The sequence below is a fragment of the Labrus bergylta genome, chromosome 13, assembly GCF_963930695.1.
Source record: "Labrus bergylta chromosome 13, fLabBer1.1, whole genome shotgun sequence".
NCBI classification, from domain to species: domain Eukaryota; kingdom Metazoa; phylum Chordata; class Actinopteri; order Labriformes; family Labridae; genus Labrus; species Labrus bergylta.
This window is the reverse complement of record NC_089207.1, coordinates 14,194,654-14,217,075: the sequence shown is the minus strand read 5'-3', so window position 1 is coordinate 14,217,075 and position 22,422 is coordinate 14,194,654. Positions and strand designations below refer to the sequence as shown.

General features: G+C 41.2%; 1 protein-coding gene across 1 annotated transcript in view; it reads right to left on the bottom strand.

Annotated features, from left to right (window-relative positions):
* The window catches only part of myo1b (myosin IB), a 69,349-nt gene that overhangs the window by 44,675 nt on the left and 2,252 nt on the right, over positions 1–22,422 (bottom strand). The window contains 2 exon segments of the mRNA XM_020638415.3: positions 8,684–8,799; positions 12,671–12,818. Coding sequence (XP_020494071.1) covers positions 8,684–8,799; positions 12,671–12,796 — 242 coding nt within the window. The 5' untranslated portion in view covers positions 12,797–12,818.

Here is a 22,422-nt window from a genome sequence, read left to right as displayed (position 1 = left end):
TGCCCACTTACATCTACCTACATACAGGTTCTGTGCTGAAACTCATGTAGGACTCCTTGAAAAATAATCCTTTATGTAATACCAAAACAGTGTACACGTAAGCTGGTTACCAAATGACTGCAGCTGTAATGGGTGAAAAACGGGAGAGTGTACAACTAAAATGTGTGAAGAGAGATTTACTGCTTGTGTCTCAACTGACAACACTGGGAAGGCAAACACGGGTATGATAATGCTGTAAATGGCTCCAAAGTCCACCTTACACACACATAAAACAGCATGCTACTGTGGTTATGTTATCTTAGCCCAATGTCCTGCATGGGTTATGAAAAAAGTGGTATGCCTAATGATCAGATATGAAATTAATCCAAACACAAAATGGATTTATTGGGAGTTTTGTGTTGCATAATATCGCTAAATTAAGCTCTCAAACTATCATAGTTCAGATGGTTGATTCTATGTATTGCTGCTCATTCATACACAGCCCGTCTTGCTATGGGAAATTAATTTAAAAGACAGGAGTACTGCTCAATCCAATCACATTATCTGTTCTAAGGTCAGGAGAAACCTGATCACCCATTCAGAGGCACCAAAAGAGTCGCAATGTACAAATGATGTACCATGAGACTGCACAAAGGGAAAGCTTATGGGGTGATGTTGGTCAAGCAGGCCTTCAGTTCAATTTGCTTCCTCCTATGTGTTATCTCCGGTCGTCTTCAGTGAATTGACATGGAGGCCACCCTACACTTTTGTTTTCGCATTGTCTTTATTTTGTGTTTAATTTTGTTGTGATAATCAAAGATGTTAATATCAATGCTGGAATTTGTGAAATATGGTAGACCTACTAAAAGTTCCAGAGACTTCTCTTCAAGGAACTAATGGTTCCTGTGGCCCATTGTTGTCAGCGTTTCACCTTAAGTCCTGGGAAGATTACCCAAATCACCCAATGATGGATGGAGAAGCAATAAAAGTAACCACACCAAACCACCAGTCCAGTAGGTGAGGGTTGGAAGAAGACGCAAGCCATACAACAAATATGACGCCGTATAAGGCGATGGATATCAACATTGGAAAAGAGACGAGCACTGGTAGCAAACCAGAGCACAATGATGTGGGCTTGCAGCTGCAGTCTTTAATATGGAAGGTGACCTAATATGCTGCTAAGTGTCTGACCAATCACAAACATTAAGCGCTGCAGGCCTTGCCCAAGGTCCCTGGACATATGGAAGAAACTAACCCCCCTAGGCAGGGTCTTTTTTTAGAGGTTGATCAATTACCACAGAACTAAATTTAGACCCTGGTTTCTGCAGTCAAATGCACATAGTTCCTATAAAAAAGGAATTTATTTCCGGGGGGAAAGTTCCTGCGGTTTAAAAGCTGTTATACAGTAGTCGTACAAAGGTAAAGAAAGAGTCCTTATCAAAGTGGGTAAAATACTCAGAGCTACATCCCCATCTCAATTGGATATCATCATGCACCATGCTGATATAGGATGAAGTATTTTACACAAACCTAAGGAACACATTGTATCTAAACCATGCGGAAACACGGAAAGCTTCTAAGCTGATTTCGCAGTCAATCTGTCATAAGCATATGTATGACAGATGAAAACCCTGACATGTGCCCTGCACGGGGCCTCTTTGCTCCATTAGCCAGTTGTGATGCCCCGCTGTAACCAATGCTCTAGTGGCACTAGGTATTGAGCGCAAGAGAGCGCCGGGGGTCTCAATACCTCATTAAACATCGGAGAAATACGATCCCGCCCCTGAGACATGGGGTTAGCTTCCTTTCCACACACACAAACACAGTATTACACGCACACACACGCATACTCTCAATCTGTGTTTGGCTTGGGTGGCAGGGGACGTACAAAAGGATGACTGCGGGCCATCTGTAATGCTGCTGTGCAGGAGAAAGGCCACTGATTAGTTCATCTCTAATGCTTCCACTGTGTGCAAAGGGGAGGGAAACACCTGCCAGTTAATTATGAGGACCATCGTCTGGGCGAAGAGCAGTTTGCTAAATTGACCAGAAGAGGAAATGATGGACACGAGTGGTGCTTTCGAAGAAAAAAAAAAAAAAAAAAAAAAAAAAAAAGAGGTTATCTGCCTTGGAGCTGGGTTGAAAGCTGATGATATTTCAAAAGGAATCTCATAAAAAACTAAAAAGGTCTAAATATGTAAAAAAAACAGAAATGTGAGACTATTCCTTACAGATTATTAATATGGGAATATGTAGTCATATTTTTGGAATGCATCCTTTTTTCCCCAAATTTTCCTTTCATATACACTTGCTGCAATTTACTTTTATTTTTAACCTGAATCACAATGTCTGTGTTAGGCTATTTAAAGCCTTGATAAACTTAATTTGACAGCAGTTTGGAAACATCTGCTGCCTGACTTTTTCTTAATTGATCAATGTGTTCTTTACTGGTCTCTGGCCAAGCCACAGTTTACAGTAACTCTAATTAAAATGGAACTTAACAGGCAATTAGCTCTCTAACAACTTAAGAGATGGGGGACCAGCTGCAGTTTTTCTATCAAGCTGATGCACACACAAACGAACACACTCTCACACACACACACACACTTACACATTTGTCTGGGGAGTGCAAGAGCAGGTGTGTGAAACAGCCGAGCACCTGCACACACTCATCGGTCCTAACTTGTGCTCAAACAAAAAGACAGAGAATTTCAGGCATCATCAGTGATGCAGACATGGACAGGCCAAGCTAATGATGATGATGACGCAACAGCATTAATGAAAAGTAACACATTTTTACAAAACCAATCCTGCTTATGTTGCAGAGTCCTGGATTCATTCAATAACTTTAAGCTGCATTAAGCTCCCATCCCATCAGACTATCCAGGGTGCGTCAACAATTCCCACAACACCAATTGAGACAATGAACAAATACACATTCACAATGGACTGATCGGTTCTTGATGCAACAGACCAGTGACTTGCAAAAGCTGATAGTTTGGTACAGTAAGTCCACACATGGAATTTTTTTTGGCACCAACAAGTCACAGAAAACAGATTTGTGACCTTCTGACTTGTTGTCGTCCCTGACAAAGTATAAAAACCTGAGACTAGAGGACGTTGCTAATCAACACAGTGGTGTTATTATTTGCAGTGTGTGGGGTTATTTGAAGGGTTTTTAAAGGGTAAGGCAGTTATCTAGTGGTTGTTATTTGTTCTCTGAAATGGCTCTGCAGTAACGGTGAAGTGAGAAATTCAATGAAGCCAGAAGCTCAGTGCTTAAAAAAAAAAATCCAGAAGAATTTACCTTTACTGACATCATTTCTTTTTATGGTCAATAAACTCTCCCCAAGATAGTGGGTGGGTTTAGATTGGGGACTTTATCCATAGGACTCTGCTGATATTATTGTTGCAATTTGATAAATAAAAAAACAAAACAATGTTAATTCTGAAAATCAATGAAGAAACTTTGGGTTCTTAAATTGAAGCCAACTCTAAAATTGTCCATCAAATATTTACTCGCTGTGACTACACATAGAAACCATTGCATGCATTAAAACCAACAGAGGATGTACAGCTTTTGATGTGCAAGTGATTTCAGCTAAATATGCTGCCCGACATCCTTAGAGGCTTTTGAGGCTTGGGAATAACTTTGACTGATGTATGCTGTTCTGAGCTGCTGGTTTTATACTGTCCAAGTGTCTAATGAGGATCAAAGACAGGAAGAGGAAGATTCCCAGGACCCCCTGGTGTTACCTTAATTAAAGCCAAACACTGATCCCCTTCAGGCGCTGTTGTTGCCCGTCAGCAAGTTCAAGTTCAGCCCGGCAAACAACATGGCCACGCAAAGGCTTACACCTTTCCTTGTGTGGAAACAACATGAATAATCCAGGCTTCCTCACTGAAAAAGTATTGAACGAAAACTAAATTCATCTTTGTCTTATAAAATGGGTTTTATTTCCTTCAGTGCTCAGATGTGTTTGCTCTGGGACATATTGGGACAAAAAGACTAACACAAAACATTTTGATAAAATTAAATCCTTGCCACATTAAAAGAAATACACAATGTGGACTTCATGTTTGTTTTATTACTCCCTTTTGAGAGTTTATTTTCGTTTTCTTCCTTGCTCCAAAAGGTTTAAATAGAAACCTGTTTTGGCCACTGAGAGATCAAAGTACAACAAGTTAAACAGCATGTCTTTGAAAAGCTGTCGGCTATGAACAGAGAGTTACAGGTGAAGCCAAGAAAAGGAGCAGACTTCAGGCACAGTTGTATACACTGATTTACAGAACTCTGCTGCACAGCCTGGTTTATGTACGAGCTCTCCTTTTCTCTGCCCTTATGCTTCAGGCTTTCCCCAAATGAACGGGATGATAAGTGAGAGCTCTAATAGCTCAAGGAAACTGCTTTGTGTTTAAAGGTATGACAAGGCTACATAAATCTCCTGTAGTGATGCATACTCGCTGCTCTGATTTGAATACCAGTCGAGTCAAATGTATTCAAATTGCAAAATACAAATGTTTTCAAATCCCAACTATGCAGAAGCATATTTGTTTATACATTTTAAAAAGTATAAGGAAAAGCCAACTTCTGTCACTGTGCTTCAATTCAAGAGATGGACATTAAAAATGGCACAGGCCTCAGGTTCTTCTTGCCTTGCTATTCTATTCTATTCTTTTTTATTATTTCAGATGAAAGGTAGGCTACACAACAAAAGGAATATATACTCTGACATTTTTGGGAACTTGCTTATTTATTTCTGACCAGGAGGTGCTTGCTTATCAAAAGCAACTTCTTCTCAGAGTGCCGAATGCAGACGGAGCTTGTCAACATGTCTTTGCTAGCATTAGCTTATCATCAACTGTTGTAAGACGCTGACAAAATTAGCTTTGCTTGCCTTTACTGTACATGTCAAATAATGACTTAATGCAATGTGCAGTATAGTACCTGTATTCTACTTGTGTAGAAATGAACAAGATATTGCATTTCAAGGCAGCCATGCAGTTCTTGTCCACATAACATTAATAAAGCTATCAATGTGATGTTTACCAGGCTGACTCTTTAACGTTTGGTTAAAAAGATAGAAGTTAGAAATGTTCACCAATGGACAGACCAGCTGATTACTGTGCTAACATATTTGTTTTCGCTCAAGACTTTTTATGCAAGGGTTGTTATAATTATTCATTGAAAAAGAAGATGACACGGGGCGTCAGATAGCCTAGCGGTTACATTGCGCAGAGGCTGACATCGTCATGCCGGTGGCCATGAGTTTGAATCCAACCTGGGGTCTTTTGCTGGTATTTCCCCACTCTCTCCTTCCAGCATTTCTGGTCCCTCTTCAGCTGGCCTATCCGGTAGAAAGGGTCACAATTCTCCTCCCCCCCCCCCCCCCCCCCCCCCCCTAAAAAAAAATCTTGGAAATAAATTACGACACAAGGATGTGACGGAGACCAAGCTTAAGTATAGGAGAGTCAGCATGAGTAAGATATTGTGGACTGTTTTACTGTGTTAAACATACAGTTCAGAATAAGTGCACTGATGATGCAGGTTTGTCAGTGCTTGAGGACGATCAATGCAAAGCCTCAAAGCTTGGTCCAGATGGCCTGACCCGGGGATTAAGATCAATTTATGTTGCATGTTGAAACAATCTGCCTTTGACTGGCAGTTTAGTCTTTTGCAAGTCTGTCCTATTAAACGGGGCTTAATCGTCATTACTTTAAGATGATTTCTCTCGTGTGTAGTGGAGGTGCATTTCAGTCAATAGAAAGAACTTCAGCTTTGCTACATGTATCACATCATCGATCACTTGAGATGATGAGAGGAGGAAGTAGCATGCTTCACTGAGGATATTTTTCCTTTATGTGTCTTTTTTTTTTTTTTTTTTTTTTTGAAGTTTAAGCCACATTAGCTCGACAGCTCAGACACACAGAGAAGAAGCCTTGTAGAGTCTTATCTAAATAAACCTTTATTTAAAACGTGGCTCAAATGCATTAGGCCACATCTGTCATTCATCAGCAAAGAGCTTTAAGTTAGCAGATTTAAGCAGCTTTAAGGACCATAGTGTTTTTGCATGACTAGTCCTAACAAATCTATCATAATTTGCATCGCTGCTTATTTTGCAACGGCTGGTTTCCTTTCTGGTTGGTATGAAAATTATCTTGCGAAACACTTGACGAATGGTGGGCCATTTAGCCTTCGGTAACTATCTAAATTTCCGTGGTGGTATCACAGCTACAGGAAGCAGAGGCCGTCTCTGAAAATTCTTGTCCACTGCAAAACAGCGATGTGCTTTTAAATGCCCTGATATTTAACATGAATTCTCCTGGAACATGCATGTTAGTGTTTGGCCTATAAAAACGCTATGTTCAAAGTCACAGTTAGTTTGCATTACAATATCGTCATCACTGTAATTCTTAAAGGAGAATTGATGAGAAAAGTTGGTTGGGGAACAAGTATAAATCTTGGCATCCACTCTTGTGAGTTTTAATAAAATAACTGATATGAAATAATTTGACTGTAAGCATTCTTTCTCCTATTCCAGCCTTCATTTTTAAGGTAATAATCAACCAGCTGGTGTTCTGTCCCAGCTTTAAGCAAACAACAGCTCACAGCAAGGACAGATTTTTACCGTGAGAGGGGGGTTTGTTGTGAGTGATTAAGCTATCATGTTTCAACAGGTAAATAAGGACACCTTAATCTTGAAAACAATGCACTGTGCTGACCATGAGAAAAGCCCTTTGTACACACCAGTAGCCCGCATTAGTAAACACAGGGACACGGGAGAGACAAGAAAAGGAGAATAAGGGAGGGAAAAAAAACAGCCTGAAACCGTGTCATGTCAGTTCTGTGCAGCTGGCTGTAAAGTAAAGCCAAGGAGCCGGCTTTTGTCTGCAGGGAGCGTGTCTGCTCAGGGACGAGGGCACTCTCGCTCTTTCAGTCGTCTCTCTGAGGGCTTTCGCTGCAGCCTAGAGACACAGCAGGCTAATTGACGAGTGCTGGGCTTTGTTTTATCCTGGCAGCCAAACAGAAATGTTGACTTAATGTTGCCAGCGGACAGATGGCATGCCACAGTGCTTGAATGGCCAGCAGAAGCGCCAGACTGACCCGCCACACAAGAGCTAGTGTCTGTCTGATCTCAGACTGTGTGCCCTTCCTCATTAGGGACTGGGTCCAGAGGGAAAATCCTTACGGAAGTTTGGAATACACTGCATCCTCAACAGACAGAGGACACTTACTGTTTCAAAAGTTAAAAGAGTTGTTCAGATTCCAACAACGGAATCAGAAGCTTATACTGCCTGTTATACGGTGTCAGGTATTTTGCCAATATGTGTCAGTCAATGCACCGATAACATATCGTGATTTAATAGGCCCCCCTTAAGAATGGTTGTGTTTCCTTCTCGTCCAAAGCAGCAGCTTTCACAGCAATGATTTAAAGAACGACTCCTTCCAGCATTGATTTAAAGAAGCAGGGAAAAACTGCTTTCAGGTTAACGATGACTTGATGATGAACAATAATGTGCTTCTGTTTTTGTCTGATTGTTACTTTATGCAGTTAATGCATTTGTTCTGCATGTCTGTGTACATATTCTTTTCTGCATCTTAATTATGTTTTGTTAAGTTGTTTTTTTTAATTTGGTGATATTTTAGCATTATTTAGGTGGAGGCTTCAATTTTGTTTTTTTTTAACCTTTATTTATACCCGAAAGATCATTGAGGGGCAACCCTCATTTACAATGACATCGAGTCATTACAGAAAAATTTAGAAAATCAGTCTACAAAAGTCTAACATGTACTAAGATTAATAAGCGAGTAGAAAACTGCAATAAATATACAGACTTATGTAAAACAGTTACAAACAGAGGTTGGGAGGCTTAAAATCAGGTTTCTAAAATGCCCAAAAGGTAAAATAAGCTCATTTTCTGCCTCTTCCTGCACTGAATGTTGTCTATTTTGTTATTTGATTAATGTTTTTTTTCCCCTTACTCTGCAAATAAATAAATACAAAAAAATACTAATGTGGGGAAAGAAAAGCGTGTAAAACTTAAGTTCAGCAGAAGCCCTTTTCAAACTGCTTTTTTCGCAAAAGTGCCTTAAGTAAACTCAGCCGTCATCACATCTTTGTACATTTGTTTTGAGCGACGCCGTAATGTTCTTGTCCCAGTCTGTGAATGCAAATTGCGTATCGGCGTCGCTGAAGCACAGCACAGCGGGAGCTCCACATACACACACAGTCAGACATGCACACACACACACACACACACACACACACACACACTGCTGCACTTCCCCACTGGTTCAGCTGAAACCGTCTCGCATCTGGAACGCTTCTGTTTCTACCTCCAAAGACGGTACAGAGGGGGATCACTTTGCCCCCCCCCCCCCCCCGTTAGGCCTACATGACAGATTGAAGGCGGAACGTCACAGGGCGTTAATATCGCTGCTTGAAAAGGCAGTCTGTTCCCATTCCCATTTGAAGATGTGATGTTGCTAAAAACACAAAAAGTGTAATGCAAACATTTTGTGTGCATCTTCGTGTATTTTTTCTCACTCTGATATTGGAGAGGTGTTGTGTCTCTGCAATCACATCCTCAAAGAAGCCTCTGGGGACATGCCCCATCTGTTCTTTGTTACTTTTTTTTTTTGCTGTTGAGACAATTTACATAAACATTTGGTGGTTTGAGGAGACCTGGGAGGTGGACTCACATGTGTGGACTGAGCTCATAGAAGTTCCTGTTGCGATACTCCTCCACTTTCTCTGGCGTGAAGATGGGCAGGGACCTGTAGGGGTTCATGGAGATCACCACACTGCCGATGTACGTCTGGAGTGGAGAAGAAGAAAATATGACACAAATGTCAAAAGTGTGAGTCAAAAAAGGGTGTTTCTCAGTTTTACACACAGGTGACAAGAACGCGGGTTTTTAAAAACATTTTCATCCCCTGTGTCTGTTTGGGTGTTAATTGTTATGTCGCTGTGGAAGGAATTCTGCCTGTGTCAGCTTTTCTCTGCTCAGTATTCATAATGCACTGTCGAGGCATGCAGGGCCTCAAGTGAAAACCAAGAGAAAGTTTATAGAACCTGTTAGCAGGGCAGTAATCTGCATACTGAGGACAGGTATTAGTGAGTGTCACACAACACCTAAACCTGGAAAATAATCATTTTCCTTCCAAAAGAATTAATATTTACATTAGATTACTACATTTACTCATTAAAAAAAAAGAATTGTAGCATTGGATAATTTATATAATATACATTGGAGATGATATCAAACATAAAATTGCAGTGTCTGAAATGTCCACATAAAAGAACACCTTTATGTAACACATCACAGGTCCTGCTCAACAGAGAACACTTGTCAGATATTTCTGATAGCGAATGTAACCAGCCATCATCTTCATCTTCATCCTCCCACGCTCCAAACAAAGCTCCAGATAGCACTTTCAAAACATCAACCCTGAAACATTTTCTCTGCTTTCCGTGGTAATGGCTGTTGCATAACCCACTCTGACAAGAGTGGAGCATGGCCTTCCCTGTGGCAACACCACAACCTCCCACAGCCTCTCTCGTTCAATAGCCCACCACGGGCGAAATGAGGCCTTTTCAAGTGCAGAGGACGGGGTACAAAGGGAAAGAGTGTGTGCAATGTAAACAGCTATCACGTGTAAATGAGAGGCTCTCTTGACCAAAGGCGGAATGAAAACACATTCGAAACAGCGAAACACTCTTCAAGGGAATAGTCCATGAATCTTTTTAAAGACTGCATTAGAAAATCAGTGACAAAACCAGAAGTCTCTTTACTTGAGCTGTGAAATGGATAAGAATTCTCACATTAAATTAAAAAAAAAGGTATTGCTTATAAACCTATCAACATTATCGCATGCTTAATCAACATTATCGCATGCTTAATAAACCCCCTTTGAAATGGAGAAGCCAGTTTTTTCCGGTAAATACTGCAACTTCAAAATGATAACTGTGTTCTCCTTCTTTATGCAGCTCTATTCCCCTTTCCATTCAGCTGCCTGCCTCACTGTGCTATGAAGATCTCTTTCTTTTTTTTCTGAGGGGTTTCATTTCCAATCATTTGACCTTCTCCATCGCGAGGGCGGTCGGACAGGATTTTAATGAAAACTCAAAAAGGTGTAGCATGTCTATTAGCAAGGATCGATAATAGGTGAAGACACTGTACATGGTGCTAAGGTAATGGCAAAAGCTCTACTGCGTCTTCTCTTTTGCATGGCTACAGTGTTGTCCTGCTGGATATAAAACGCCATCTGTTTGGTCAATAAAAATTACAGGTGCTCGGAGGGATAAATCACACGGCTACAAGCCAATCAAAAGAAACGACTTTTGTCTTTCTCACTCGACTCTTTCAAAAAGTTAATTTTAGGGGATTTGTTTTGTCTCGCCTCATTTCCTTCAATTTGGGAAGCATGGAGCTAACTTTTGTTGGTCCAAAAACTCTCAGGTGATTATAACATGAAAATGTGGGTATGGTGTGACAAGGCCTTTGCTGTTGGCATGGCGATTACAGTATATGAAAATAGGTGGGATTGACTGTTGAAAGTACATCTTGATATTTCCCCCTGACATGGAAGCTGTTTCTAAAAACTTGCATATCAGCAGGAGGTTTGCGTCAGCTGACCTGAGAGAGCGGGTGGAGAGTGTGCCGATGGAGGAGCTCAGACAGGTAGGGGGGAGCCGGGTTATGGAGGGCTTTGTAGGTGATAATAAGGAGTTTGAAGGGGGTACACTTGGGGATGGTGAGCCAGTGGAGGTTATGAAGGACGGGGGGTGATGTAGTCACGGATGCGGAAGTGTGTGAGAAGACGAGCGGCACAAGTAACACTAAAAAGTGTGGATATTAGCCCAGCTGAGTTTATTCACTTTAGCTCTGGCATTAACTAAATCACCAAGACGGAACTTCACTTCCTCGTCCGTAACACTCAGATGTTAGGATACCATTTTTGCCGATGCAATGCAAGTTCGTAATACAAGCAATGACTTGGCCCAAAAATCAAAGCTTTCAAAAGTCTGACAGTCCCTCACCAAATATGTCCATTGACTGCACTGCACTTATGTCGGACGAACAACAGATCTCGCAGATGGGCTACAGCATCCCAGAGAACATCTGCATCAACTGCGGGCATTTTTCCATTACAATATTTGAATCGGAAACTTAAAGATAAGGTTGGAAATTGGAGAATAATCCCTTTTAAAAATAATTGATTTAATATGGAGGGATGGTTAAGTTGCTTCGGTTTTGCCCTGAAGGTAGAAGGGCGAGCAGTTAAACGAGAGAGATACTCGTTCTCTTTGATTTTCCACACAGTTATTGGATACATGATGCGCTGCCCTTCTGGAAACAAAGCCATGTTTCTTCTGCTCTGAGCTGTCATACGATAGTTTGGGGGAGGGGGGGCTAGGGCCATTTGTAAGGAATGATGCCACATGAGGGAAAAATCCATTCGCATGCAAGGATAAGGATTTTAGGCCACAGATTTATTGGATAAGTATGGGCCTCAGTGTTTTTCCTGGTCATCACTCTTGAGGTGCGGCTTACATAAATACTGTACATGCGCAACCAAAGAAACTTCCATTATAAACTCCCAGCTGTTTGATTGACCTTTCCATAAAGATGCCTTTTCTTTTCATTTTATTCACAGTGTGAACTTGACTTAAAGGTAACATCAATGTTAAGATTTTTGCACCAGCACAATGGAAACAACTCTTGAAAGGTGTGCATATAAACAATTAAAAAAAAAAGGCAAAACCGGGCAAATTTCGCCAGTTTTAGAACCTTTAGATCAGCACCACACAGGAAAGAAAAGAAAAGCTCTGAGCTTAGAGGAAAGGACAGCAAAATTGAGGGAATCAGACATGTGCAAACACTGTTCCCATTCCTCAGCAGGATGTGGGCTGCATCTCGACAAAATATCTGCTCCTCTTGAGGCAATCATGGCTGCATGAGGTGACATCATCCCTTGGGCCCTGAGCCCTGTGAGCCAACAGCAACCAGAGCGGAGCTGTAATCATTCTGGTTGACGTGCAGAGCAGCCGACCTGCAGAGAAGGCGAAGCGTGGACTGACCGAGCACAAAGCCCAGAACCGATTGCCTGATGCGCGGATGATAGTCCAAAAAACTGCCTTCTTCCAGAGATAGACGGCAAGCCAGCCTGGCTGCCAGTCCCTCCTTGTCCCTGATCGCTGGATTTCATGCTTCATTAAAAGGCATCATCTACATTCCTTGGTGATGTGATTTATTGATTGGCTGGTTACTGTGGTCGCTGAATCTGAGCCAGTTGTGTAGCCAAGACTGAAGGAACAATGGAGAAATGAAAAGTATCTGCATGTTTTCTTAAGGGCACACATCTTTGTAAGTCTTTGGACGCAGAGCAAGTAGATGAGTGTTTAAAATAATATCAGGGGGCGGCTGCGGCTCAGTTGGTAGAGTCGTTCTCAAACTCTCAAACGGAAGGTTCGATCCCCAGCTGAAGAACATGTCCGGTGTGTCCTTGGGCAAGACACTTAACTCTGCATTGCTCCCGCTGCTTCGGTGGCGGTGTATGAATGGATTAGTGTTGTACTCACTCTTTCATGTACATCGCTTTGGATAAAAGCGTCTGCTCAGTGAATTGTAGAATTGTAGGTTCAGTTATAGTAATTATCTTTTAAAAATAAAATGGTTGACTTACGTAGATCTCGTTGTGGTCAAAGCGGTTCCTCAGGTTCTCGATGAATGAGTCTTCGGATAGGGGTTCTAGGAGGACCATGTCCCCAACCCCAATCATGTTGTCTAGAAGTGACGTTTTCACCTCCATTTTTGGCTGCAGGTGTCACCCCCTGCACAGAAATACAGAGAAACAAAGGTACACATCAAACATAGTGTAGGCCACAAGGTATCCTGTGAAGATTTTGATCACTAGGGGAGCTGTGGAGCAATGTCTCATTGAGTAAGGTCTCTGTGTTGTGTGTGTGTCTGTTTCTCTGTTTGTGTGTGCATATAAAGTATGATGCATGAGCAAAAAAAAAAGCAAAGCTAGGTCAGACATCTTATATGCAATTATGAATGTAAACATTTCACGATTTAAAATGTTGTAAAAACAAGCATTCAGTATGTGAGGAATAAATAACATAACAAAAAAAAAAACAGCCACTCTATTACACCTATCAGGCTAATATTTTAGAATTGTTGTCCATTATTTGTCAGGTCTCCGGATTTCAAGAGGCATTCTCTGATCAGAAAATAAACAGTCCTAAACTTAGCCAGTGCAAACAAACTCCGGGGAGGACATGTTTGTACAGCAGTGGTCTGACTCCAGGGGGAGCGGGGCCTTCTGATTGGCTAGTCAGGCTTCTTCTCCTGTTGCGCGAGAGAATGTCCCTCAGGCAATTACATAACTGGAGAACTTTGCCCTTGACCTCTGAATGTCTGCTCATCTGGAATCTGCTCCTGTTTAAAAGGGCTGCTTATAAATCAAAGAAAGAGCTCCAAAAAGAGTTAACTCCTTCATAGTTTTTGGAGCTTTTCAGCCTGCGTGCTTGTTGCAGCAGTATAATATTCAGGGCCCATAAAAGGATCTGGGTTGGAGTGCAACATGACAAAGACCTTGCTGGGGGTGGCAGTTTTTCGGCCGAGTGTTGCCTCCCCTCTCCTTTGGGACAGTAATCCCAGTGCTATAGGCCCGGAGATAAAAGAGGGGCCTGGGCTACATTCAGGGCCTTGATACAGGGCTTTACTGTGCTAAAAACCCAGTGTCTGCTGTTGTGACAGACCGATGAGACCATGAAGTCGTCTATTGTTCAATGCTCTTTTAGTCTGATTTTGCATAACCACAGACAAACAGACAAACACTGCTGGTACAGAATAAAATAACACAAAAGTTTTTTTTTTTTAATAATGCGCTTTGATGTTTTGGATATATTTCTTCAATAAATAAAGCCCTGACGTTCAGAGGGAATTCAAAGAAGCCCTGAAATAAGCTTCCATCTCTTTGTCTCAAAACTCAAAAAACTGCATTTAAATACTATCACACAAATAAGTGCAGATGCAGCATGTGGTAAGTTCATGTTTTGGGATTAAACAAATGGATCAGAGGGCAGTGAAGTGTTTGTAAACAAGGACGACTCAGAAGTCTCTGTCAGCTGTTGCATCAACTTTTATCACCAAGTTATCAGCAGCATGACATGGCTGGAAAAATAGATCTCCTGCGTAGACCTCCACTTTACTATTTTCCTGGCTTCTGTTCCCCCGCAGGGTGCAATGTTACTGGCCCATAAAGGAGTCTCTCGGTTCTAAGTCGGAGGCAAGACTCGAGCTCCCAAAACACTCATGCTAACACTCAGAGAAAAGAAATCGTTCAAAAAAGGTGAGCCAAGACAGAGAAGGGAGAATGATTATAAAGGTTACATTTAAAAAGGAAGAGTTCTCCCTTTGTAAATGCTGCTTTGATACTTCAACCAGTACAAGAAATGCAAACAGACTAAAGTGTGCCATCAAGTAGTGCGCTAGTCAATGTCACTATTACAATTTCCTTTGTTTTAAAATCCAAAACAGAGGCCCATATAGCATCAAAAAACAAAACACGGGCTGTCGCTGACACTAGTATTCTAGAGCTGAGGAGAAGTACTGGTTTCAGATTAGCAATTGCTAAATGAAAGCACAATGTTAGCCGAAGCTAGCTAAATGTCAGCTGTCAGATTTTTACTACTGCTTATATTTGGTCTGCTATCTTTTAATTCAGAAATAAACTAAATGATAAAACCTAAAAGCAGTTATTAAAGATATGCTTCTTCATGCTCTTTAGCGGACACTAGGGGTGCGTTCGAATTGTCCCTCCTATCTCCTTTCACTATCCACTTTAACTTAACCCCGGAAGCATTTAAGTGGCGGCCATGATAAGAGCCGTTCGAAATCTCTAAAAGTTAAAGAAAGGTGGGTCAACGCTTCCTTTATAACGTCCTTTAGCATAGGATACACTGGACCATCCTTTACGAAAGGAGATGAGATTTGACGCCCCACAATTCCTTGCGGCTGCAACATATAAAAGAGTCACGCATCCGACCGTTCACAAACATTAACGATGACAGAAAAGGGACGGAGATCATGTAAGTCACCATTGCAATAATATGCCTTGAACAACTTTCAACAATCTTTAACCAGTAGGCGAACTATGAACGTTATGCTGATGTCGTGAAACGATCAAAGCGAGTTTAACTTTTATTGCAGCCTATGCTCAGTTTGCATTCGTTATTTATCCACTTTGAGCGTTTTGGCAGCCGTAAGCAATATCATAAATAATGTTAAACTTTCCTTCAGTCACAGATGCTGAAACCCTTACCTTGATTAAGGTTCTTGAGATATTATGCAAAGCCATATAATCAGATTATAATCACCATAAAAAACATCACCCTGTCTTTCAGGTAAAAAGGGATCAGAGACATTTTGAGCCAGATGATGTTTTATCCAACATATTTCATTTAATTCAGAATGTTTTGTGCTTTTCTTCAGTTGTACATTCTTGTCTTGCATAAATGTAACAATTAATTTCATACTTATTTTGATGTTGATTTCTGAGTGGACAGGAAAGTGATGGTTTCACTTTTCTTACTCGTAGCCTGGTAATCTATATTGCTTTTATTTCAATCCCAACCTTGTGGTGGTTAGGATTATTTCACCGTTAAGAAGGCACAGGGGAAAGTTTTTTAGATGCGTTTTTTTTGTAGTCCATTTTCGGAACATTGTAGTTTCAACACGGTGGACCCACTTCATTAACCTCCGCCCGGCCCGTCGCATTGAATGACGTCGCCTAGTGGAAAATGCGGTCGGATTGTTAGAGCAACGAGATCGCCTTTCCCTAAGTCCTTTATGAATTCTCCTAACACCTTCCCTTAACCTCATGACGTTTTCCCCGGGGTTAAGGTAAAGTGGATAGTGAAAGGAGATAGGAGGGACAATTTGAACAAACCCCAGATAACAAAAATGGCTGTCAGCTAAGCTAGTGCTAACATTAGCTCATTAGCTCTTGTTTTTTTTAGGACAGAATTCTTGTAGTGTGAGCCAGGCCATAAAATAGCCGTCATATTACACAGGTTATGAAGTATTGCCTATAGCTTTTATTTAATAAAAATGTAAATGTGTGTAGTTATTTAATCACAATATGTGATGTAGGAATCAGAACTGGCATTCGGAAGAATAAAACAGTAGCCAATAGGGCTCAACAGTGGGGTTCTGGAAGTAAAAATCCCATATAATTTCTCCTTAGCAGATTTGTTTATTAGCCATAATGTCATAACCATCCAAGGTAGACTTATCATGAGCTACCTATGTGTGAAACAACGGAATATGATCCTTTAAGAGACATGGGTTTCATGATATTAACCTCATTTTACGAAAAACACGGTTTAGTCACATTATCGATTTAAAGAACTACCCTTCCCACGATAATAGATTGTCACAACGACGTCTCTGATTGGTGGGGCTTGCTGTTACCATGTCAATGTTACGAACACCTCTGCGCTGAATGCAAATAGCTAGCTAGTCAGTTAGCTAGCAAAGTTAAAATTTAAAAGTTACATTTAAGAAGAAACGATATTCACGTTGGATTGAACATTTTGTAGCCTACACAGTCTCGTACCTGTACCGCCAAATCAAATATACTTTTGTGATGAGTATTGGGGTAACTGGTGGTCTTGGTTCCAGGCTTCAATCTCTTTTATAAAATGATTTTGTGAAAAAGATTTGAATTTGAACTCTATAGGACTAAGGTTTTCAAAACTTGCAATATTTTGATACTTTTAAAGATCTTCTTTATTTAAATGATGAATGACAGAAAACCAAAGCTTAAAAAAAAACTGCTGCCAGTGAAAGAATAAGGGTACCTTCTAAATTGCACAACTATGTTGTCCATGATTTTGTGAAGTTTACACGGTGAGCAGAAATTTGCCTGTAATTTTTGGTAATTAAAACAAAGAAATTACCCTGCCTAGGCAACTATTTATGTTGTCTTGAAATGTATCGATAATATCATATTTACTAGAATTGGATTGAAGTTTAAGAATCTGGTATCGTGTCAACCCTTATTGGGATATCTGTAATTGCAAAGACCCCAAAAGCTCAAATATGACTAGAGATCTATAGAAACCAGGGTCCAGTGAAGTCTGTTACATTTCTATGCACCGAACACTGCAGTGTGCCTCTCTGATGGCACGGGGCCAAAACATTCCTAGTGACGTCTCATATCCACCAGCTGCTCTGGATGTCTGAAGCAGGGTTCTAAATCGAGTTATTTCCTTTTTAATGTAGTCACAGAGTCTCCTGAGGGATGAAACAGAAATCACCTGCTCTGTGATCCCCCACACCATATGCCATCTTCCCGTAGGGCTTCATAATGCTGCTGGCGTGCTACAGCATTCCAGAGTTTGTAAGTTAAACTCTGTTATCTTAGTTAAATAGAGGAATGCATGGAGCATCAATCTTAATCCAACATGTAGATGCATTTAAAGGAACTAAAAATGACAAACCATTGTGTAAATCCAGGGATAGGCTGCTCAGATTGACAGACAGTGTATGCATTTGCCTGGGAACTAATCAATACGAGTTAAAACAATTACTACACCAGCAGTTAACTATCCAGCAACTGAAAACCTACTACAGGACAGGAAGGGCATTTAGTGCGTTCTGTATTTACAAAAGTTTTAAAAGACATAGCTTCCTTCTGCTCAGTGTAAGCATAAGCCGAAGCCTCTCTGTGACCCGGGGGAGAACACCATCATGTGTCCACGTGGCCCGAGAGCCTGTGCGTGTCTGACCGTGTATCTGTCTGCAGCCTCTACGCTGGATGCCCTCAGCTCCTCTGCTGATAACCCACTACCCCAGATTTGGAGCTGGCTTCTAGGCAGCCAGTCACACAATCCCATTAATAAGAGTTGCAGCCTGCTGTTAACTGTTGTACTGGATCCAGAGAGGGAGACGGAGAGAAAACCTGACAGCCTTGATTAAACCCAGAGGATTATCTTCACTGCTGAGTGGTAGAGAGATGAGTCAGTCTAAAGTCAGTCTATGTGGGTTAAAACTGATATATTCTTTTTTGTGCTTTGCCTAATCATACACGAAAAAACTTGTGCTGTGATTTTGTTTTTTAAGGTTCATTTTTAAGTTCAGCCATTTTTATCAGGATAAACAAATTGCCGCAGCATGCACCTTCAAGGGTTAACTCTCAGAACTGGATTAGAAACCTGCCGCTCTATCAATCTCTCTGATTCATTTCACATCGGAGAGATTGATTAAATCTCTTTGATGCATGTTAGGAGGTAAGCGTCGCATGGTTTAGCTGCTGTTAATCTCAAATCTAAATCTCACAAATCAGTGATGTGGCAAAACTTATAAAAAGCCTCGTCTGTCTGCAGGCATTTCACCTCAAGTGAGTGTGCTCTTCAAAACGTGACTGGCACTCGTGCCTATGTAGGTGAAGGTAGTTTATAAGTCATTTCCGTTTGGAATTATGCTGACCTATAATGTGTCAGAAGAATATCAAAAGTTAAGATTCTGATGGGAAAGAAAATGTACTAAGGGGAATGAAGCTTTTTCTGAAGTCTCCTTGCAGTAAATGTTTTGAAATGAACTAATTTGAAGAGTATCCCAAAATAATTCCCCCAGGACTTCCTGGATCAGCCATTAAATATTATCAGCTAACAGCAATTTATATTAAACATAATACCTGCTGTGGCAATAAGCAGCCTGACCTTCCTCCTCTTGGTGTCACGCAATATTCAGCATGCTGGCACTATTTAATAGAGCGCACACAGGCATAACCCTTGAATGTCGCAAGAAGGGCACTACTGAGTCACTGTTTTGATCCTACATACTGCATACAGTACAAGTCAGTGAATTACATTTTTAAAATGGGGGAGTTTGATCTATAATTCCCACAGATTAAAGATCTGTATTTAGACGAGCCAAGTCGCTGAACATGAAAACAAAACATGACAGAGAGATTGTATCATCAAAAGCCTGAAAGTGATGTGGGGGCTAGACTTGGGATTTTCATGCATGTCACAAACAATATTATGAGACATGATTTGCTCTCTGCCTCCGACTTTGACCTAGATTACCAAGCCAGGTCAGGCACTGAGGAAAACGTGGAAAAAATAAAACATTAAATGTGCATGTATTATTTACAGGCCGAGGCCCACATGTTCATTTCTGTTCTTTAGCAAGAAGAGAAGTCACTCTACCAAAAGTCAACAGCCGAGCAGGCAACAACATGAGCAGTAAAAATACAGGACAGAAAGCTGATAAACCAGCTGTTATCAGCTATATGTACATTTGCTTGTGCATGCTCTTAATACAAATTAGCATTTCATGGTGGCTATCATTATTGAAATGGTCAGTATAGTCAGACGCAATCAAAAAAAAAAGCCAGCTTGCCATGACATGTGGTCTGTGAAAAGCAAATTGGCTATCGTGTGAGCCCCACTGACGGAGGATTGGCGTCATTCTACCTTAGGAGCGGTTGTTTGAGAACACAGAGGCGTCCATGTGCAAACAAATGATAATAAAAGTCTATTATGCGGCGTAATAGTAAATTCCCAACAGATCAAGCTGGCCTTGTCACGGGGCAGAGGAGTCACAACATTGTAGGCTGCTGCTGGCACTGATGGGGATTAAAACCCTCCCTAATGGAGCAGCAGCGGGGCATGGGGCAGAGCCAGAGAGCAGACCAGGACAGACCAGGAGAGACAGGACAGCAGTTCAGAGGGACAGCGAGAGAGCCATTGCCAGAGAAAGTAGAATCTCCTGAAAAGATGCAGATCTCCTACTGAAAAAGGACTGAAAACACTTTGAAATGTTTTGCAATAAATGGCTGCAATTCGATGATTTACGTTCTGTCAAAATTGCACACATTTTGCAAGTTGAATCGAGTTGTCATGCCAAACAACAATGTCCCCTGGTTACACATGAAACCGTAACCCAAACAATGTGCTCACTTACAATGCACAGCTCAAACAGTAGAGAGAGAGAGGCTGGTAGATTTGCAAAAACATGAGCCTACAGCTGGCAATCAGACTGACAAAAGATCCACCAACCATACCGTGATTAATCCCCTAAGCATACAAAACCGAGACTGAAAACAGACCAGGCGGGAGATGTGAATACATGTCCGATGGGTTAGCTCCAGAGGTCCTGATACATCATTTTCTTAAACAGATTCAGTGGAACAGTTCAAATACATGAGATTTCATATGATGGGCATTATGTGCATGAGGCTCTTTTTATAACAATAATATCAGATTTTTGGCACGTGATATATTTGGTGTTTCAAATACCTTTTTCAGATAGTTCAACATTAAGAGTAAATTAGACTATTAGGTAGAGTAAGCTTTGGGGAAAAGGCTTAAACTGGGAATTTACTGAAACATTAAAAAACTATATATAAATACAGATTAAGAAAAATAATCTGTGGTTGTCATATTCTTAACTTTATAATCATATATACAAATTTCAGCAAATGACTTTGGCTTCAACATAATTGAATTAGTTTGATTGGTTAGGTTTTGGGTAAAACTATCAAAAAGGAGAAAGGGGTTAAGGTTAGCATAGCAAAGTGTAACAATCAGCCCCGTTCCCACCAAGCAGTCTGGTTTGGATCAGTACAATTTGGCATGGTAAACTCTGATTTTGCTTGTGTTTCCACAGCCAACCGTTCCCTGAGTTGGATGGGAACATTAGGCAGGGTGTAAGCTGGATGGCGATAGCGGCATCATCTACATTATAGAGTGACATCTAAGTAGGGCGATACAGTGTAGCCTGCCAATAAAGGGATAAACAAAATACACAAAAAGGGTAACAATGGAGAATGTCCAGCATTTTGTGTTCTTTCTTCTTGGCTTGTAGATCACAAGAAGAAGACAATCTTTGTTTGAGAGAAGGCTGTAGGTCGCTGTGGCTTAAAATTATACCGCCTCAAAATCCACAGGATATCTAAACCTAGCACGTTTTAGGTTTGTCCATTATTACCACTGTCGCAGGGTAAGTGATGATTCTATCTACCAATCAACAGACTACAGTGTATCTTGCTCCACCCTTTAAGGTCAGATTGGCAGGCTTGGTACCCGAACGGAAGGGCAAGAAAAAAGTAGTCTGGTACGGATCGGTTATTTTGGAACCATCGAAACCATCGACCGTCGAAACACCAATAAATATCCCCCCTTTTCCACCAAGCAGTGCGGTTTGATACAGTACGGTTTGGTTCAGTTCGGTACGTTAAACCTTGATCTTGCTTGCGTTTCTACAGCCAACCATACCCTTATTTGGTAAGCGGAGCCAGATGGAGATAGCCGCATCATAGCAGCCAACCACAGTGTAGAACAGCCCGCTATTAATTAAGTTAAGCGCTCAAGAAGAACAGGGACACAGTAAACAAGGGACCCTTTAGGGTCGGATTGGTAACCTTGGCACCCCAGAAGTAGGGCGGTACGGATCCCTTCATTTGGTACCATTGCCAACTTTTGACGGTGGAAATGCCAATAAATGGGTATCGACTGAACCAAACTGGACCGTTCGGTGGAAACGGGGATAATTTTTACTGTATCGAACCAGAATGCTTGTTGGAAATAGGGCTTTAAAGCAATGTGCCTATATACAAATATAATTAACACCTCATCATACATGAGGCACATAACTTTTAACAAGCATCACAAAAAAAAATTTATTAGCCATACAGCACACGCTGTGCTCAGAGTTTAACTTAAAAGTCCTTCCGGTCTGTTGGATTTGTACAATTATAGTAAGTCAACACTCCACTGTATGATCTGTTTACCAGCTACCAAATAAAATGCACACAGGAGAACCCTGCGAGGATATAACTTTTTAGTGTATTACAGCACTAGTGCACTTAAATGTTCCCCAGACTGCTCTGCAAAAGCACCGTCAGCGTAGTCTGCATAACAGGCAGTCTAACACTCGGTCTGGCTAGGCTTCCCATAAGTGAATGGAGAAAGCAGCTGTGCTGGACTTAACAGAGTAACAGTGAGCTCAAAACACAGTTATTACTGTAGCTGCAAGGGAAGACAAAAAAAAAAAGTCAAGTTAAGTTTCACAAGAGTCAAACAGTCCATGGAGAAAGTTCTTTGTTTGGACATTGACCTCATGAGGTCAGTCAGTTTTGACCTCGAAAAGTTACATTAACAGTTTGAGATCAGGGTCGTAGCAATGACTGAGGCACTGAATTCAAAATGAAACTATCGTTCATAGGACTTTGAATGATGCACACACAGACTCTTAAGCTGGAGGATTGCCATGGTCCAGTCAGTGGTGCTACACATGTGTGACCCTGTCTAATGTGTTGATTCAGAGCTAACACAAGACACACGCCTCACTACACTAAGCTGCACGGCCAGACAAGTGCAAACACCATTCATCACCATGGCACTGGCTTGGGGACTT